This window comes from Aureococcus anophagefferens (assembly GCF_000186865.1).
Source record: "Aureococcus anophagefferens unplaced genomic scaffold AURANscaffold_13, whole genome shotgun sequence".
Taxonomy (NCBI): domain Eukaryota; class Pelagophyceae; order Pelagomonadales; family Pelagomonadaceae; genus Aureococcus; species Aureococcus anophagefferens.
The window spans coordinates 454,889-472,999 of NW_008705573.1; the positions used below are offsets into that span (position 1 = coordinate 454,889).

Below are 18,111 nucleotides of genomic sequence, written 5' to 3' on the forward strand. Positions count from 1 at the left end.
CGCGCCCCGCGTCGTCCGCGGCGAGATACGCGGCCTCGAGCCTCGTGCTCCTGTTGACGACGGCGCGGCCCGGGAGGCCGCTCGAGTGGTGGTCGATGCCGCGGACCGCGTCGATGAAGGTGCCGAGCGTCGTGCCCGACGCACCACACGTCGTCTCGACGACGGCGCGTTTCTGGGAGGCGGTGTACGTCGACTCTCGGGCGGCGGCGAACGTCGTCCCGAGAACCCCGGCGTCGGCGCCGAGGACCAGCGCGGCCGCGAGGCCGCGACCGTCCGCGATACCTCCGGCGGCCGCGAGGAGCGTCGACCCGTGGCCCGCGGCGTCGAGCGCCGCGCGCGCCTGGGGCACGAGCGCGAAGGCCGACGCCGTCGGATGCGTGTGGCCGCCCGCGTCGGAGCCCTGGGCGACGACGACGTCGACGCCCGCCTCCGCGTGCGCGACGGCGCCCTCCGAGTCGCCGCAGTTCGAGTAGAGCGTCGCGCCGGCGTTCTTGACGGCCGAAGCGTACGCGCCGCAGTCGCCGAAGCTCAGGTAGACGTGCTTCGGCCCGAGCTCCGCGAGGAGCGCCTCGAGCGTCCGCGGCGCGTAGCCGTCGAGCTGGCCGACGTTGAGCCCGAAGCCGAGCAGGTCGCGGTCGTGCGGCGCGGCGAGCGCGACGGCCCACTCCTCGCGCAGGAAGTCGAGCGACTCGCCGCCGGAGCCGACGAGGCCGACGGCGCCCGCCTCGGTCACCGCGGCCGCGAGAGCGCCGCCCGCGCAGCCGCCCATCGGTGCTAAAATGACCGGTGCGGCGCCGAGTTGCGTTGTGAAGCGCGTGCGGAGCGCGCGCGCCATGCTTGCGACCGCGAGGAGGAGCCACGGGCGCATGCAAAAGACTCGACAGTAACGATCGCTGCTACCGCTGCGTTTGCTACCGCTGCAAGCTCGGTTCGCGCTGCACGCGAGAGCAACGAGCGCTGCCTCGTGCCGGAGCTCCGGGAGAGGCGCCCCGAAGGTCATGTTGAACTGCATGTTACATTTTCTTGCGGGTGGGCTGCCGGACATGCGCGCGCAATCCGATCCGAGTCGATGCTTCCTACGAGGATGCTTCCTACGATGCTCCTCTCGATGCTCGTGCTGCCCCTGGCCTCCGCCGCCAGCGCGCACCGCGCCCTCAGCGGCGACGAGGAGGCGCGCACGGACCGGGTCGAGTACCTGACGGGCTTGAACCCCAAGTCGCCGGAGGAGCCCGAGGATGTGGTCACGGAGAGCTACGGCATGGCCCTGGTCAACCTCGGTATCACGGTCGCGATCATCGGCGGCGCGCTCATCTTCCTCAGCTTCCTGTGGAATCTCATCCACTGCTGCCGGCGCTGCTGCTGCAAGTGCAGCTGCTGCGCGTGCGTCGACACGTGCACCAAGGGCAAGGGCGGCCGCTACCGCATCCTGCTGCTCTTTACGCTCCTCGGCCTCGCGGCCTCCATGACTTCCTTCAGCCACGGCGAGAAGACGCTCCAGGCCGGCGTCAAGAACGTCGCGGACGGTTTGGAAAGTCTGAGCGACCTCCTGAACCACCTCGACGACGTCATCGGCGACATGGCGGGCGCGACGGCGGACATGACGTCCGCCGTCCACGACGTCACGTGCTCCGGCGGTGAGCTCGACGAGTTCATGGACGAGATCCGCGCGGTCAACGACACGATCTACGACGTCTCGGGCATCTTCGGGGACATGCACGAGCCCGTGGACAACGCGGAGGACGCGGTCCGCGAGCACGGGCGGCGCTGGGTCGCCATCGTCATCCCCGCGGCCGTCGCGGCCCCCTTCTCGCTCTACCTCGTCCTCGCGCTCCTCGGCGTCGGCGCCAGCCGGTTCAGCAAGGCCGCGGGCGGCTGCTGCCTCAACCTCGGCTCGGCCTGGGCCGGCGGGCCGGGCCTGGGCGTCGCGCTACTCATCTTCGCCGTGCTCTTCGTCGTGTCCATCGCCATCGCGGACGTGTGCTGGCTCGGGCCCGCGGCCGTGCTCACGCAGGACAACGAGGACAACAAGTACATCGCGTACTACCTCAACTGCGAGGGCGAGAACCCGCTCGACGTCGACGTCTCCGCCATGTCCGACGCCGTCGACTCGCTCGAACAATACACGAAGGATCTCGAGGCGCTCGGCGTCTGCACGGGGCTCGACAGCGCGGTCGCGACGATCGGCGAGTCGCTCGACACGCTCGAGGACAGCGTCGACGAGATCACGGACGAGGTGCTGAGCTGCAAGTACGCCGCGGCGTCCGGTCGAAGGGGCAACGTTCTCGCGCACGAAGCCTTCTTCCCACAGGTACATCCAGCCCATCATGGGCGACGTCGTCTACGACGGCCTCTGCGACAAGACCGTCGAGGGTTCGCACCGGCGTCCCCGTTCGAGAGCTTTCGACCGGGAAATCAAATCGCGCGCGGTAGGTCTCTACCAGGTCTGGGTCGTCGTCCTCGCGGGCGGCTGCTGCGTCTACGCGGCGCTGCTGCTCATGCCCTTCGCGCTCGCGGCCTTCAACCAGCAGGGCGCCGCGCGCGTCGATCCCGAAGCTCCGGCGCCGCAGGAGGCCGTCGCCGTCGCGAAGGTCGTCGGCGCGGGCGCCTCCGCGGGCTCGTACGTCGCCGAGGGCAAGGTCGTCGCGAAGCAGCCCGGGGACTACGCCGCCGGGGCGCCGGCGCCGGCCCTCCCATAGTAGCGCCCCGATATACTACCGTGCTGCTCGTGTCGGTCCTATTATCGCATGACCTCGTCGGCCCAGCCGCCGGCCTCGAGCTGGGCCTTGACCTCCCCCCAATTCTCGATCATGTCCGCGAGGGGCGTCGTGACGCTCTTGACGAGGAGGCTCGCGTTCGTCGCGTGGCTCCGGTCGACCTTGAGGAAGTCGTAGACGCGGCGCATCTCGCGGTCCGGGTCCGCGGCGAGGTCGCGGTAGCGCACGTAGAGCCTGGGCAGGAAAAAGAGTGATTCACGTTCGCTTCAACGTGAGTGTTCCGCGCGCGCGCGTTCCGGAAAAAGCATCCATGCTTCGAGACCCTTCCGAGAGATGATCGCTCGTCCAGAAATCAGCCGAAACGAGTGGAAAACGGCCGAGATAGGAGCCTTTGAAGTTGGGCATGTCGCACCCTTTTCCCGCCCCGCGTAGCGCAGGTCGTCGAAGGGCACCGTCGCCCGCGCCCAGGCCAGGTAGGCCCCGAAGCTCGCGACGGCGGCGTCGAGCTCGCCGGCGACGTCGCCGCGCAGGGCGATGCGCTGCGCGTTGACGCGCGACGAGCACGCGGCGTCGCGGCAGTGCGTGGGCACCGCGCGCGTGCCGAGCTGCGAGCTCCGGTGCTTGAGCTTGTCGCTCACGTGCTTCGCCAGGCCCTGGCGCTCGAGGACGATGAATTTCACGCGGTGCGTGCGCACCCAGCGCGTGAGCGTCGCCAGGAGCGCGTCGGGCGCGTCGACGCGCGCGCCGCCCTGGCCGTCGAACCACTTGAAGCCGCGCGCGCGCGCGCGCTTCTTGCAGGGCTTGAGCGCGCCGGCGGCGTCGCCCGCGTTCGCCGCGGCGGCCTCGAGCGTGTCCGCGAGCGCGGCGGCGCGGGCGCCGGCGCTCTCGGCGAGCGTGACGCGCCCGAGGCGCAGGAGCGGCTCGCCGTCGCAGCAGATCTCCGGGTGGTCGTTGAGCATGGACCGCAGCCACTCCGTGCCGCTCCGCGGCGCCGACACCATGACGAAGAGCGTGTCGTCCGACGCCGCCGCCAGCGCGACGAGCAGCCCGAGCGCTCTCATCATGTAATTTGGGCAGCCTCGGGAAGCAAGGTTCAAGAAACCTGTGTTTGCCCCCGTAATCAACGCAAACGATTATGGGCAGCTAGCACATACCTAAAAACGACATGCGCGCGGCCGTCGTCCAGGACCCGCCCATGGCGGGTCCGTCGGCGAGCCTCTTCGGCACGCACCTCCACGTCCCCGGCCACCGCGTCGCGGCCCTCAAGGCGCGCCAGGAGCTGTTGGAGGCGCTCATGGCCGCCAAGAAGGCCGAGGCCGCCGAGGCCGAGGCCGAGGCGGCCCGCGAGGCCGCGGCGGCGGAGCGCGAGGCGCTGGCGCGGCGCCTCGCCCCCGCGGGCGACCGGCCGCGGACCTGGCACGGCAAGCGGCCCGCGCGCGACGGGACGCGGCCGCCGCGCGTCCGCGCGAAGCTCGAGCTCGCGCCGCTCCTCGCGTCCACGGGCGAAACAATCTTCGGCGAGCGGCCAGACGGCGGCGTGAGCTTCCCGGAGCTGCGACTCCCGAAAGCGTCGACGGGCACGCCCTTCGTGAATCGGCTCCCGCGCGCGGCGACCGCCGGCGAGGCCGCGCTCCGGGAGCGCGAGCGGGCGCAGATGGACGCCTTCCGGTCCGCGCGCGGCCTGAGCGAGCGCGACGTCCTCGACCTGGAGCGCGCCGTGGCGCCGCGGCCGCGGACGACGGGCCAGGGCGTGCGCTTCGAGGACGCCGCGCGGCCGGCGACGGACGCGCGGACCGTCCGCTTCGACGACGCCGCGCTCGCCGCGACGGCCGCGTCCCGAGACGCGCCGCGGTCCGCGCCGGCGCGCCACGAGGCGCTCACGGACGTCGCGAGCGGCCGCGTCGACTGGTCGTCGATTTTAGACCGCGCGGAGGCCGTCGGCGGGTCCACGGCGAAACCCGTCGCGGACGCCGTCGGCCGCCTCGCGTCGGCCTTCGAGGACGCGCGCGCGGCCGACGGGCGCGTCGAGGACCTGCTGCGCGAGGCCAAGGGCATGGACCTCATGGTCGATTCGAGGGATGGCGCGGGGAAGATGAAGAAGTGGGGCGCGACGCACCTCTTCCGATTTCTGGAAACTGTGGGCGCGTCGCTCCGATGCGCCGCGTTCCTCCGCTGGAGGACGACCGCCGAGGACGCGCGGCGCCACGCGCTGGAGCGCGAGTACCGGCGGTACCAGGGGTCGCGGCGCCTGGCCTGGCTCTGGCACGAGGCGCTCCAGCGGACGTACGCGATTTTTTGGGTCCGGTGGACGCAGGTCGTCGCGCGGCTCATCGTCGAGGAGCGCGTGGGCCTGCAGACCGTCATCGCGTCTCAATTGCAGCACCTCTTCCGCGTGCACCAGGCCAAGTTGATCGTGGAGGCCATCAAGCAGGCGAAGCAGGCGGCGCTCGAGCGCGCGGCCGCGCGGCGGCTCCAGTCGGGATGGCGGCGGCGCGCGGCCGTGAAGCGCTTCCGGGTCGTGCTCAACCAGCACCGGCGCCTGAGCCGCTCCATCGTGATCCAGTGCTTCGCGCGGCGGCGCTTCGCGCGCGACGAGCTCCGGCGGCTGCGGACGGAGAAATATATCTACGACATGTGCGCGCGGATCCAGTGCCTCTTCCGCTGCGTCCGCGCCTGGCGCCGGGCGAAGGTGCGGCGGCGGAAGCGCGACGAGCTCTGGGCGACGTGCCGCATCCAGCGCGTCTGGCGGGGCCACCTCGGCCGCGTGAAGTTCCGCGACTACCGCGAGAAGCTGCGGGTCGACGGCATCGTCACGCGCTTCCAGAGCGTCATCCGCATGTGCATGGTCTGCAACCGCATGGAGAAGCTCCAGCTCCTGGCCAAGCAGTACGCCATCGCCCGCGAGTACGCGGCGATCAAGATGCAGGCGCTCTGGCGCGGGAAGCGCGCGCGGACGATGACGAAGATCCAGACCAAGGGCATCCAGCAGCGCAAGCGGCGCGACTTCGTCATGGCGCGGCGCATCCAGCAGTGCGGCCGGGCCTACGCGGCGCGCAAGGTGCTCTACCGGCTCCAGCTGGAGAAGCGCGACCGCCAGATCGCCGCCGCGAAGCAGTGGAAGGCCGTCTACTCCGAGGAGGAGAAGCTCAACGTCTACATGAACGAGGACACGGGCGAGGTCCAGGTCTCCGAGCCCGCGCAAGGCTACGTCGACAAGGAGGGGAACCTGCACCTCGAGAGCGGCGAGGTCGTGCCGAACCCGCTGCTCCACATGACGGACGAGGAGCGGCGCGCGCTCAAGGAGAAGCAGCGCTGCTCCGAGTGCGAGCTCAACGACTCGAGCCGCCTCTGCGACCAGTGCGGCGACCAGTTCTGCGCCGCGTGCTGGGTCCTCGTCCACGTCGGGCCGGGCAAGCGCAAGGACCACACCTTCGTGCCCATCAACCGCCCGGAGTGCGCCGAGTGCCTCGAGGAGTGGGCCCAGCGCCACTGCGCGAACTGCGACATGGACTTCTGCTTCAACTGCTACGAGCGCACGCACAAGGGCAAGACGAACCGGCGACACAAGTGGACCAAGATCTCCGACGTGGAATATACGTAGTTTTTAGTACGGACACTCCGGGTTCCTCCGCTTGGAGCCGCCGGGCGTGCGCGGCGTGCCCGGCGACCGCGGGCTCATGGGGTTGGCCGTCATCGGCGTGCCCGGCTCCGCGGCGAAGGCGTCCCAGCCGACGCGGGTCGGGTCGCCGGACCGCGGGCTCAGCGGGTTGAACGTCGGCGGCGGCGGCGCCGCGCCGGCGTCCCCGCCGGACCCCCCGGTGTGGCTCCAGTCGACGAGCGCGGACGCGCGCTTCGGCTTCGCCGCCGCTTTTTCGGCCACGCGGCCCATCTCGATGGCCGCGAAGTCGTCCGCGGCCCGCTGATGCTTCGCTTTTTCGGCGGCGTCCGCGGGTTCGACGCCGCGGTGCTTCATGATCGTCGAGAGGCGCCGGCCCGTGGAGCGCATCGTGTCCTCGAGGGCCGAGTTGCGCTTCCGCGTCGCGGCCCGGCGCGTCGAATCGCCGCGGCGCTCGTGCCACTTCTCGCGGTGGTCCGGGGGTGGAACTCGACGGTACCGTACGGAGAGGCGCCGCGCGAGCTCGGAGCCGCCCTGCCAGAGCGTGATGGAGATAAACAGCAGCACGATGACGCCGACGAGGTTCACGATCGTCGACACGTCGACGGCGCGCCTTCCCGAGGACCCGCCGCCCGTGAGGTCGACGCCGACCACGGCCGTCAGGATCTGGGAGCAAAAGGGCGTGAACGTGAAGACCTCCTCGAAGAGGACCTCCTGCCAGGACACGGGTAGCGTCACGAAGCCCGACACGAGGAAGATCGTCGCGCGGACCTGAAGCGTCGGCCGCCACGTCGCGTCCGCTAGAATCCGCTTCAGCGCCTCCGGCGACGTGTCGGGGGCCTCCTCGTGGAGCGTGCCCAGGCAGTGGCGGCCTATCCTCGTCTCGTGGAGCTCCTCGTGCCACAGCGCTAAAAAGTAGGTCGCCACGGACGGCAGCTTCGTCTCGAAGGGGTAGCGCGACAACGACGTCGGATCCTCGAACTTCTCGAAGTGCTCCGCGAGGAGCGACGGCAGCGCGTAGCCGAAGAACAAGACCTCCAGGGGCGAGATGACGGCGTAGTAGAGCGCCAGGGACACGGACACGGTGTAGAGCCAGACGATCGTGCGCCCCCGGCCCATGTCGGACCCGTAGGCCACCAGATAAAAGCCGATGTAGAGCAGCAGGACCACTTCCGCGGCGATGGCTCCGACGTACCGCGCCTTCGTCGGCACGTCGACGGCCGCGTCCTCGTCGAAGGAGGTGATGGAATGACGATAAATATTGCGCTCCGCGGGCCCGAGCTTCGAGAGGCGCTCGAGTTCGAAGAGCTTCGCGCCCTTCAACGCGCGCGTCTTCTCCGGCGTGTCCCCTTTAATGGCGCTGAGCTCCTCGTCCCAGACCAGGGCCCGCAGGATGTGCCGCTGGAGGATGGCCCTGACCGTGGCCCGGAAGACCGCGCGGTCCTCCACGAAATCCCACTCGTTGCGGAGCCGGCTCCGGAGCCGCTTCAGCGAGACGCGCGCGCTCTCCTCGAAGGCGCCGTCGATGGCGCGCTGGAGCTCCTCGTCGCGCGCGACGACGGCCTCGGCGACGGCGGGGGCGAGCTTCCGCACCGTCTCCTCGAGCGCCGCGGATTTGTGGCGCAGGGACCGCGTCTCGCCGAGACTCTCGCCGACGTTGCGGCGGAACGCCGCGAGGCGCCGCCGGAAGTAGGTCGTCCACTTCTTCGCCCGCTTCCGCGCCGTCGCTTTGGGCGTCTCGCAGTGGCGCGCGACGGCCGCGTCGACGTCGGGCCGCGCGAGCCCCTCGGGCACGAAGCTGAAGCTCGGCTCGTCGAGCGCGTCCAACGTGCGGTGGCTCTTCTCCGCCTCCGGCTTCTCCCCGGCTTTCTCCCGCGCGTGGGCGAAGGGCGACGGCGCGGCGACGTAGGTGTCGAAGATGACGTCGAGGACGGCGATGAGCGGGAGGAGGAGCGCCATGGTCAGCGCCAGCGTAAAATAGTGCTCCGTCGTCGCCGTCGCGGTCGCGTTCGGCGCGCGGTAGACGCAGGACCCGCTGCAGCGGTCCCACTTGCACATGCGCCGCGTCTTGAAGACGCCGCCCGGGTTCAGGTTCACGTACTGGAGGCAGCCCCGCCGCGTGCTTTCGCCGTCGCAGCCCGGGTCCGGGTACGTCATCGCGGTCGAAAGCGCGACGCCCCACAGGAAGAGCAAGATCTCGACGCCGAGCTTGAGCGCGCGCAGGGGCCGCGACAGGCCGTCGGAGTGGACGTAGTAGATGTTGAGGAGCGCGTGGTTCTTCTTGAGCAGCGTCGTCGCCTTGGCGAAGAACGACGCCTCGACGATGACGTCGAGCGACTCGCGCGACCCGAAGTACGCGAGCTGGTCCGTCGACGCGCCGAAGTCGTCGCGCTGCTTCCTGAGCATGCGCGACCGCAGCGACGGCGGCGGCACCGCGGCGTCCCGCCGATCCAGGACGCGGCCGCCCGCCGCGACGAGGCCGACCGCGGCCGCGAGGCCCAGGAGCGCGAGCAGGATCGCCGCGGACCGGCCCAGGTCCGGCACGGACACGAAGGAGCCGACGTAGGCCGCCGACGACGCGACGGCGTCCGTCTCGACGCGGTAGTCGCCGGGCCGGTTGACCCGCGCGGCGCACGCGCACGACACGACGCCCGTGTCGCTCGTCGACGTCTCGCAGGCCTTGCCCCAGTCGCCGTCCTTCCTGCGCCGGAAGCAGCGGTGTTTCTCGCCGGGGCAGCGCAGCTCGAAGGCGCCCGCCGCGCCGTCGCAGTGCTGCGATACGACCGCGCCGTCGGCGCACGTGTGGTTCACGTCGCCGACGAAACCGCAGGGGCAGGTCAGGTTCGCCGTCTCCCTGCCCTCGGCGAGCGTCGAGGCCCGGGCGAGGTCGAGGCGCACGCGCAGCGACTCGTTGCCGCCGCCGAAGACGCCGAAGTGCGTCGTGGCCCCGGGCCGCGGCGCGAGCGACGGCGCGACCGTCGGCGACCGCGTCGGCGCGGACGACGGCGCGAGCGTCGGCGACGCGGACGACGGCGCGAGCGACGTCGGCGCCGACGACGGGACTAGGGTCGTCGACGCGGACGACGGAGACCGCGTCGGCGATCGAGACGACGGCTTCGGCGACGGCCGCGGCGACGGCTTCGACGACGGCGCCGGCGACGGCGCGCCGTCGTCGTCGTCCTCGCGGGCGACGTCGCCGCCGTCGTCGTCGTCCTCGCGGGCGACGTCGTCGTCGTAGAGGTCCGCGAGGACGACGACGACGGCGTCGCCGGGCCCGCCGATGGCGTCCGGGAGCGCGACGGCGCGGCCGCCGCGCGGGCTCGACACCGCGTTGGGCACGCCGGGCGTCGCGTTCAGCGGGAGCGCCGCGCTGGTCACGTCGATGCGGTCCGAGGAGACGACCACGGGGTCCTCGCCGGCGACGGCGCCGGCGGTCGCCGCGACGGCGACGTCGTCGAGCACGGCCGCGACGGCGACGCGCGTCGCCGACGGCTCCGCGGGCGCCTCGATGTTCAGCCGCCGGCGCCGGCGCGCGTCGTCGTTGTCGAGCAGCGCGCTCATGGCCACGACGCAGGACTCGGCCGTCGTCTCCGCGAAGCCGACGGCGCGCGACCGCGCCGCGACTTTCGCCGTCGCGTTGAGCGCCGTCGCCGCGGCGGCCTCGCCGAGCAGGACGCCGCCGTCGGCCGCCGCGGCCGCCGCGACGGCCGACGCGCTCTGCTCGAGGAGCGCGGCGTCGTCGTCGAGGGCGTCGACGACGGCGTCCATGGCCTCGAGGAGCGTCGACAGCAAACTCGGGTCCGCGGCGCCCGCCGCGGCGACGACGGTCTGCGCGACGGCCTCCGAGTTGCCCAGGGCCGCGGCCTCGTCGAGGCGGTCCGCCGCGAGGGCCGCGAGGGTCTCCGGCGCCGGCGGCGCGCAGAGCACGACCGTCTCGGCGCCGCTCGAGCCGCCGAGGCTGTCGTAGGCGACGACGGCGACGACGACGGCGCCCTCCTTGAGGACGACGCCCTCGAGCTGGGGCTCGAGCGTCGGCGCGCGCAGCGTCGCGCCGCCGGCCTTGAAGGCGTAGGTCAGCGGCGCGTCCGCGGTGACCCAGGACCGCGTCTCGAGCGCGAAGAGCGTCTCGAGCGCGACCCCGGACTCCGGCGCCGCGACGACGACGCCGCTCGTCGGCGGCGCGGCGGCGACGAAGGCGACGCGCGCGGCGCCGGCGACGGCCGAGCCGCCGTAGGTCGCCGAGAGCTCGAGCGCGTAGGCGCCGCCGGCGACGAGGGCCCCCTTGGGGAGCACGAGCGCGTGCGTCCGCGGCCGCGCGGGCCCGCGGACGGCCGGCCGCGTCGCCGCGACGGCCTCCAGGGCCGCGCCGTCGGCGAGGGCGCCGGCGACGACGGCCCAGGTGCTGTTGAGGCCGAGCGCGGCGTCGACGGCGCGCCCGAGGCTCGACGGGTCCACGTCGCCCGACAGCGACAGCCGCAGAGTAGACGCGACGCGCGGCGGCACCGCGGACGCGGCGACGCGCGGCGGGTCCGCGGCGACGACGTCGATGAGCGCCGTCGCCGCGCCGTGCGTCCCGTCGGCCGCCGTCGCGTTGACGCGGAACGTGTAGAGCCCCGCGTCCAGCGACACGTCGAGCGCCTCGCCCGTCGCGTCCTCCAACACGAGCTCGTCGCAGGTCCAGGTGAACGCGAGCCCCGCGTTTGCGCCCGTCGCGCCGGGGACGTCCTCGTCGTAGGACTCGGACGCCGAGAGGCGGAGCGGGGACGACGCGGGGACGACGCGGTCGCCGCCGTCGACGACGGCGACGACGGCCGACCGCGCGACGACGACGCTGAGCGCCGTCGACGTGTTCGACGCCGCGTGCTGGGCGTCGCGCACGACGAGCGTGAGCGCGTGCGTGCCCACGCTCAACGCGAAGGGCGGCAGCTTGAAGTAGCGGGGGTCGCGCGACGTCGACGCGAGGCCGCCCGCGAGGGCCCAGTCGTAGACGACGGCGCGGTCCCGGGCCGCGCGGCCGTCGCAGGACGTCGCCAGCGCGCTCGCCGTGACGCTCAGCGCCTGGGGCCGCGCCGTCGCCTGGCGCAGGCCGCCGACGACCGTGACGACGGGCGGCGTGTCGTGCCGGACGGCGACGGCGTGCGCGGCGCTCGTCGCGGAAAAGCCGAGGAAGTTGGCCAGCGTGAGCGTCAGGGTCACGGCCTCGCAGCCCAGGGACGACAGCGTCGCCGACGCGACGGCGAAGGTCGCCGGGTCCGCGGCCGCGTTTTCGACCGCGGCCGCGATCCCGCCCGCGCCGACGCACGTCGCGTTCCAGTCGCGGACGACGAAGGCGCGGCCGCCGGAGCCCGTGGACTGGTCGCCGGAGACCTCGAAGCCGCCCTCGCAGACGGCCGCGGACGTCGGCCCCTGGAGCACGACGCTCGGCACGAGCGGCGTCGCCGGCGGCGCGAGGACCGCGGACGAGTTCGACGCACAGGGCACGCAGTCGCAGCGCGAAAATACGGCGTCGTCGCAGGGCGCCTTGAGCACGCCGGGCTTGAGCGCGACGGTGACGCCGGGGACGACGGCGAGCGCCGACGACACGAGGACGTTGAGCGTCGACGCGTCCGTCCAGTCGCACTGCGCCACATCGCCGTCGGCCATGTCGAGCAGCGCCGCGCAGCCAAAGGCCTCGCCCGCGGCGAAGCCGCCGAGGTCCGTCGGCGCGTCGAAGGCGACCGTCAGCGCCGCGCCCGTGCTCGTGAACGCCGCGGCGGCCAAACGCGGCGGCGGCCCCGCGTAGGACCCGGCCGCGACGGCGTCGCAGGGCGTCGGCGTCGGCGCGGCGCTCGGCGCGTCCGCGGCGACGGGCGCGGCCGTCGTCGGCGCCGGCGACGCGGCCGCCGTCGGCGTCGCCGTCGGCGCGCGCGTCGCGCACTCGTTCTCGTGCCACGCGATCGCGCCGGCGCCGTAGGCCGCGGACAGCGCGTCCGCGTCGCCGTCGCCGTCGACGTCGGCTGCGGCAACGGAGTGGGCGCCGTCCGCCAACGTCGTGATGATGCGGGTCGTGAAGGACTGCGAGCCGTCGTTTTCGTACCAGGAGACCGTGTCGTCGCCGTAGGACGACGACAGCGCGTCGATGTCGCCGTCGCCGTCGACGTCGAACGCGAAGACAGTGTTGGCTTGGTCCGCCGCGTCCGCAATAACCAGCTCTGCGAAGGACTGGGACCCGTCGTTCTCGTACCACGCCACCGTGTCGTCGTCGGCGGACGCCGAGAGCGCGTCCGCGTCGCCGTCGCCGTCCACGTCGATCGCGAAGACGGAGTAGGCGGCGTCCGCCGCGTTCGTGACGACGCGCGCCGTAAAGCTCTGCGACCCGTCGTTCTCGTACCACGCGATCGTGTTGTCTAGCTGGGACGCCGAGAGCACGTCGACGTCGCCGTCGCCGTCCACGTCGATCGCGACGACGCTGCGGACGTCATCCGCCGAACTCGTGAGGTCGGCCTTTGCGAAGGCCTGGGCCCCGTCGTTTTCGTACCACGCGACCGTGTCGTCGACGAAACTCGCCGAGAGGGCGTCCACGTCGCCGTCGCCGTCCACGTCGATGGCAAACACTGATTGGGCGGCGTCCGCGAGCGTCGTAATGACGCGTTCCGCGAAGGACTGGGACCCGTCGTTCTCGTACCACGCGACCGTGTCGTCCCCGTTGGACGCCGAGAGCGCGTCCGCGTCGCCGTCGCCGTCCACGTCGATCGCGAAGACGTTTCGGGCCCCTTCTGCCAGCGTGGTGAGGATGCGCTCGGTGAAGGACTGGGAGCCGTCGTTCTCGAACCACGCGACGGTGTCGTCGCTGTAGGACGCCGACAGGACATCGTCGACGCCGTCGCCGTCGACGTCGAACGCGTAAACGCCAAAGGCGCCCGTCGCCGAGTTGCTGATGGTGTGCTGTAAAAATGAGACGCTCGTGCAGAAAGTCGTCGGCCGCGGCGTTGGGGCAGCGCTCGTCGGCGCGAGGCTCGTCGTCGGCGTGGTACTCGCAGACGGCACCGCCGTAGGCGCGGCCGTCTCGGCAGACGGCACCGCCGTAGGCGCGGCCGTCTCGCAGTCGTCCTCGTACCACGCGACCGTGTCGTCGTCGGCGGACGCCGAGAGCGCGTCGACATCGCCGTCGCCGTCGACGTCGATGGCGTAGACGGAGCGGGGGCGGTCCGGTGTGCCAAAGACGCGCTCCGTGAAGGACTGCGACCCGTCGTTCTCGTACCACGCGACCGTGTCGTCGCTGGGAGACGCCGAGAGCGGGTCGACATCGCCGTCGCCATCGAGGTCGATCGCGAAGACGGCATAGGCCCCGCCGGCGGATGCCGAGATGATGCGCTTCGTGAAGGACTGGGCGCCGTCGTTCTCGTACCAGGCGACCGTGTTGTCGGAGCCGGAGGCTGAAAGCACGTCGACGTCGCCGTCCCCGTCGACGTCGATCGCGAAGACGGAGGTGGCAAAGTCCGCCGTGGTAGAGATGATGCGCTCCGTGAAGGACTGCGCATCGCCGTTCTCGTACCACGCGACCGTGTCGTCGTAGCGGGACGCGGCCAGCAGGTCGACGTCGCCGTCGCCGTCGATGTCGACGGGGAAGACGGACATGGCGCCGTCGGCGAGCGTCGTGATGACGCGCTCGGTGAACGACTGGGTCCCGTCGTTCTCGTACCACGCGACCGTGTCGTCGGTTTTGGACGCCGACAGCGCGTCCGCGTCGCCGTCGCCGTCGACGTCGATCGCGTAGACGGAATCGGCGGCGTCTGCCGTGTACGTGATGACGCGCTCGGTAAAGGGCTCCGACGCATCGTTCTCGTACCACGCGACCGTGTCGTCCATGTAGGACGCCGACAGCGCGTCGACGTCGCCGTCGCCGTCGACGTCGATGGCGAAGACGGACAGGACGTTGTCCGCGAGCGTCGTGATGATGCGCTCCGTGAAGGACTGGGACCCGTCGTTTTCGTACCAGGAGACCGTGTTGTCGCTGTAGGACGCCGACAGCACGTCGACGTCGTCGTCGCCGTCGACGTCGATGGCGAAGACGGAGTAGGCACCGTCCGCCGAGTCGGTGACGACGCGCCCGGCGAAGGAGACGCTGGCGCAGCTGACCATCGGCCGCGGCGTCGGAGAGGGAGAGGGCGCGCGGGTCGTCGTCGGCGCCGTCGTGGGAGCGAGCGTGCTCGTGGGTGCGAACGTGCCGCAGTCGTTCTCGTACCACGCGACCGAAGCGCCGTCGCCGTACACCGACAGCGCGTCGACGTCGCCGTCGGCGTCGACGTCGATGGCGACGAGGGAACCGGCGCCGACCGACGAGATCAGGCGCTCCGTGAACGACTGGGCGCCGTCGTTCTCGTACCACGTCGCCACGGAACTGGTGGAAGAGAGCGCGTCCACGTCGCCGTCGCCGTCGACGTCGATCGCGAAGACGGAGACGGCGTAGACCGCGTGCGTCGCGATGACGCGCTCCGTGAAGGCATTGGACACGCGGATGTAGAAACTTGCGCCCCAATTCTGGCCATCGCCCGAGTCAGCGCACGCGTCGTAGTTCCCGCAGCCGTGCGCGTCGTCGAAGTAGATGCCTCCGCAGCTCGCTTCCGCGCACCGCGTCTGGCACGCGACCAAGCTGTCGCCCGCGCCGCCCTGTCCCACGATGAAGTCGCTCCAGCCGCCGCAGGTCGCGTCGCTCGACGGGCAGATGCGCTCAAAGGACGCGTAACCGTCGCAATGGCCGTCGATCTGCGCGAACGCGCCGCCGCCGTTCTCGTGCCACGCGACCGTGTTGCCCAAGTAAGCCGCCGACAGGACGTCGACGTCGCCGTCGCCGTCGGCGTCGGCGGCGGAGACGAACCAGGCGCCGTTCGCCGAGTTTGTGAGGACGTGCTCCGTGAAGGACTGCGAGCCGCCGTTCTCGTACCACGCGACCGTGTCGTCGTAGTAGGATGCCGACAGGACGTCCACGTCGCCGTCGCCGTCGACGTCGATTGCGAAGACGGACATGGCGCCGTCCGCCATATTGGTGACCATGCGTTCGGTGAAGGACTGGGAGCCGTCGTTCTCGTACCACGCGACCGTGTCGTCCGTGGCGGACGCCGACAGGACGTCGACGTCGCCGTCGCCGTCGACGTCGATCGCGAAGACGGACATGGCGGCGCCGGCGACCGTCGTAAGGATCCGCTCGGAGAAGGACTCGGACCCGTCGTTCTCGTACCACGCGACCGTGTCGTCAAGTTTGGACGCCGACAGCGCGTCGACGTCGCCGTCGCCGTCGACGTCGATGGCGAAGACGGAGGCGGCGTCGTCCGCGAGCCACGAGATGATGTGCTCGGTGAAGGACTGGGAGCCGTCGTTCTCGTACCAGACGACCGTGTCGGCGGCGAAGGCCGCCAGCGCGTCCACGTCGCCGTCGGCGTCGACGTCGATCGCGAAGACCGAGTTGCCGCCGCCGGCGGTCGTCGCGACGATGTGCTCCGCGAAGGCGACGGACGCGCAGGTGATCGTCGGCCGAGGCGTCGGAGCGGCCGCGGGCGCCGCGGTCGGCGCGTGCGACGCGCAGTCGTTCTCGTACCACGCGACCGTGTCGTTCTTGATGGACGCGGACAGCGCGTCGACGTCGCCGTCGCCGTCGACGTCGAGCGCGAAGACGAACCGGGCGCCGGCCGCGAGCGTCGTGACGACGTGCTCGGCGCCGCCGTCGGCGCCGTCGTTCTCGTACCACGCGACCGTGTCGTCGTAGTAGGACGCGGCCAGCACGTCGACGTCGCCGTCGCCGTCGATGTCGACGGGGAAGACGGACATGGCGCCGTCGGCGAGCGTCGTGATGATGCGCTCGGTGAACGACTGGGAGCCGTCGTTCTCGTACCACGCGATCGTGTCGTCGTCGGTCGACGCGGCAAGCGCGTCGACGTCGCCGTCGCCGTCGAGGTCGACGTGGACGACGTCCGTGGCGCCGGTCGCGGCCGCCGTGATGACGTGGTGCGAGAAGGACTCGGACCCGTCGTTCTCGAACCAGACGATGGCGTTGGCTTCGTACGCCGCGACGATTAGGTCCAGGTCGCCGTCGCCGTCGACGTCCGACGCGTCGACGTCGATGGCGTAGGCGAGGGTCGTCGCGACGATGCGCTCCGTGAAGGACTGGGACCCGTCGTTCGCGTGCCAGGCCACCGTGTCGTCGAGCATCGACGCCGCGACCACGTCGACGTCGCCGTCGCCGTCCACGTCGACGCCGGCGGCGGCGACGGCGTTCTCCGCGAGCGTCGTGATGACGCGCTTCGTGAAAGACTGGGACCCGTCGTTCTCGTACCAGAGCACCGCGTCGTCGTTGCCGTTCACCGTCAGCACGTCGAGGTCGCCGTCGCCGTCGACGTCGACGGCCGCGACGGCCGCCGCGCTGGGGGAGTCGTCGCCGACGTCGCGCGCCGCGAAGGACTGCGAGCCGTCGTTCTCGTACCACGCGACGGCGTCGTCCGTGAACGAGGCCAGCGCGTCCGCGTCGCCGTCGCCGTCGACGTCGACCGCGCGGACGGCGCGGGGGCCCGGCGAGGCCGTCGACACGACGCGCTCGGCGAAGGCGACGGCCGCGCAGGACGCCGTCGGCCGCGGCGTCGGCGGGGCCGTGACGGCGCCGTTCTCGTACCAGGCCAGGAAGCCGCCCGCGCCGGACGACACGCCGCCGACGAGCGCGTCGACGTCGCCGTCGCCGTCGAGGTCGCCGGGCGCGGCGACGGCCGGCGACTGCCCGCTCTCGAGCGCGTCGCCGAGGGCCCGCGCGGTGAAGGCGACGTCGCCGTACGAGTCCAGGTCGTGCTCGAGCCAGTAGTTGTGGTAGACGCTGAACTCTGCGGGGAGGAGGTCGACGTCGCCGTCGCCGTCGAGGTCCGCCGCGGCGAGGGACCGCGCCGTGCCCGCGCCCGCGGTCGCGGTGTGTTTCGCGAAGCCCGCGTAGGGCAGCCCGTTCTCGTACCAGAGGAACGCGAAGTCGCTCGCCGCGACGGCCAGCACGTCGGGCGCGCCGTCGGCGTCGACGTCCGCGGCGCCGACGTGGATCGCGCCGTCGGCGTCGCCGTCGACGACCACTTCGGCGTCGAAGTTCCCGGCGCCGTCGTTCGCGAAGTAGCGCACCGTGTCGTCCGAGTAAGAGGCCGCGACCAGGTCGAGGTCGCCGTCGCCGTCGACGTCGGCGGCGTGGACGGAGTAGGCGCCGTAGGCGGCGGCCGCGACGACGTAAGTCGTCCCCTCGGCCTCGTACCAGGCGACCGCGTCGTCGTTGAACGCGACGGCGACGAACTCGACGGCGCCGTCGCCGTCGACGTCCGCGGCCGCGACCGTGTAGGGGCCCGCGGCGTCGGCGATGTGCGCGTAGGCGAACTGCTCGGACCCGTCGTTCGCGTACCAGCCGAGGTCGCCGGCGCCGACGGAGCCCGCGACGACGTCGACGTCGCCGTCGCCGTCGACGTCCGCGGCGAAGACCGAGAAGACGAGGCCGCGGGCCTCGTCGCCGACGATGTCCAGCCGGACCGAGCCCGCCGCCGGATCGTACCAGTAGATCTCGCCCCGCACGTAGCTCGCGGCGAGCGCGTCGTTGCCGCCGTCGCCGTCGACGTCGACGACGACGGCGGCGTAGTGGTAGTTTGTGCCGAATGCCTCGAGCTCGTGCGCGACGAAGTCGAGGCCCGCGGCGACGGCGCAGCACGCGAGGAGCAGGCGGAGCATCACGCTTCACGCCGGCGGCCCCGGCCGCACGAGTCACTCCGGCGATCGCGTGGGCTGCCCTCG

At 71.9% G+C, this 18,111-nt stretch overlaps 2 protein-coding genes across 2 annotated transcripts; one reads left to right on the forward strand and one right to left on the reverse strand.

Moving 5' to 3' along the window:
• Window positions 1-1,096: 1,096 nt before the first annotated feature.
• AURANDRAFT_65131 (hypothetical protein) lies at window positions 1,097-2,696 on the forward strand (the record flags this gene model as incomplete). The annotated part of the gene is made up of 3 exons (XM_009039937.1): window positions 1,097-2,247; window positions 2,309-2,370; window positions 2,431-2,696. The coding sequence occupies 3 exons, from the start codon at window positions 1,097-1,099 to the stop codon at window positions 2,694-2,696; spliced, it is 1,479 nt and encodes a 492-aa protein (XP_009038185.1).
• Window positions 2,697-6,318: 3,622 nt separating this feature from the next.
• On the reverse strand, window positions 6,319-18,048 carry AURANDRAFT_71873 (hypothetical protein; the record flags this gene model as incomplete). Its single annotated transcript, XM_009040105.1, has 1 exon — window positions 6,319-18,048. One exon carries the CDS (start codon window positions 18,046-18,048, stop codon window positions 6,319-6,321), a length of 11,730 nt encoding a protein of 3,909 aa, XP_009038353.1.
• Between the last annotated feature and the right edge of the window lie 63 nt (window positions 18,049-18,111).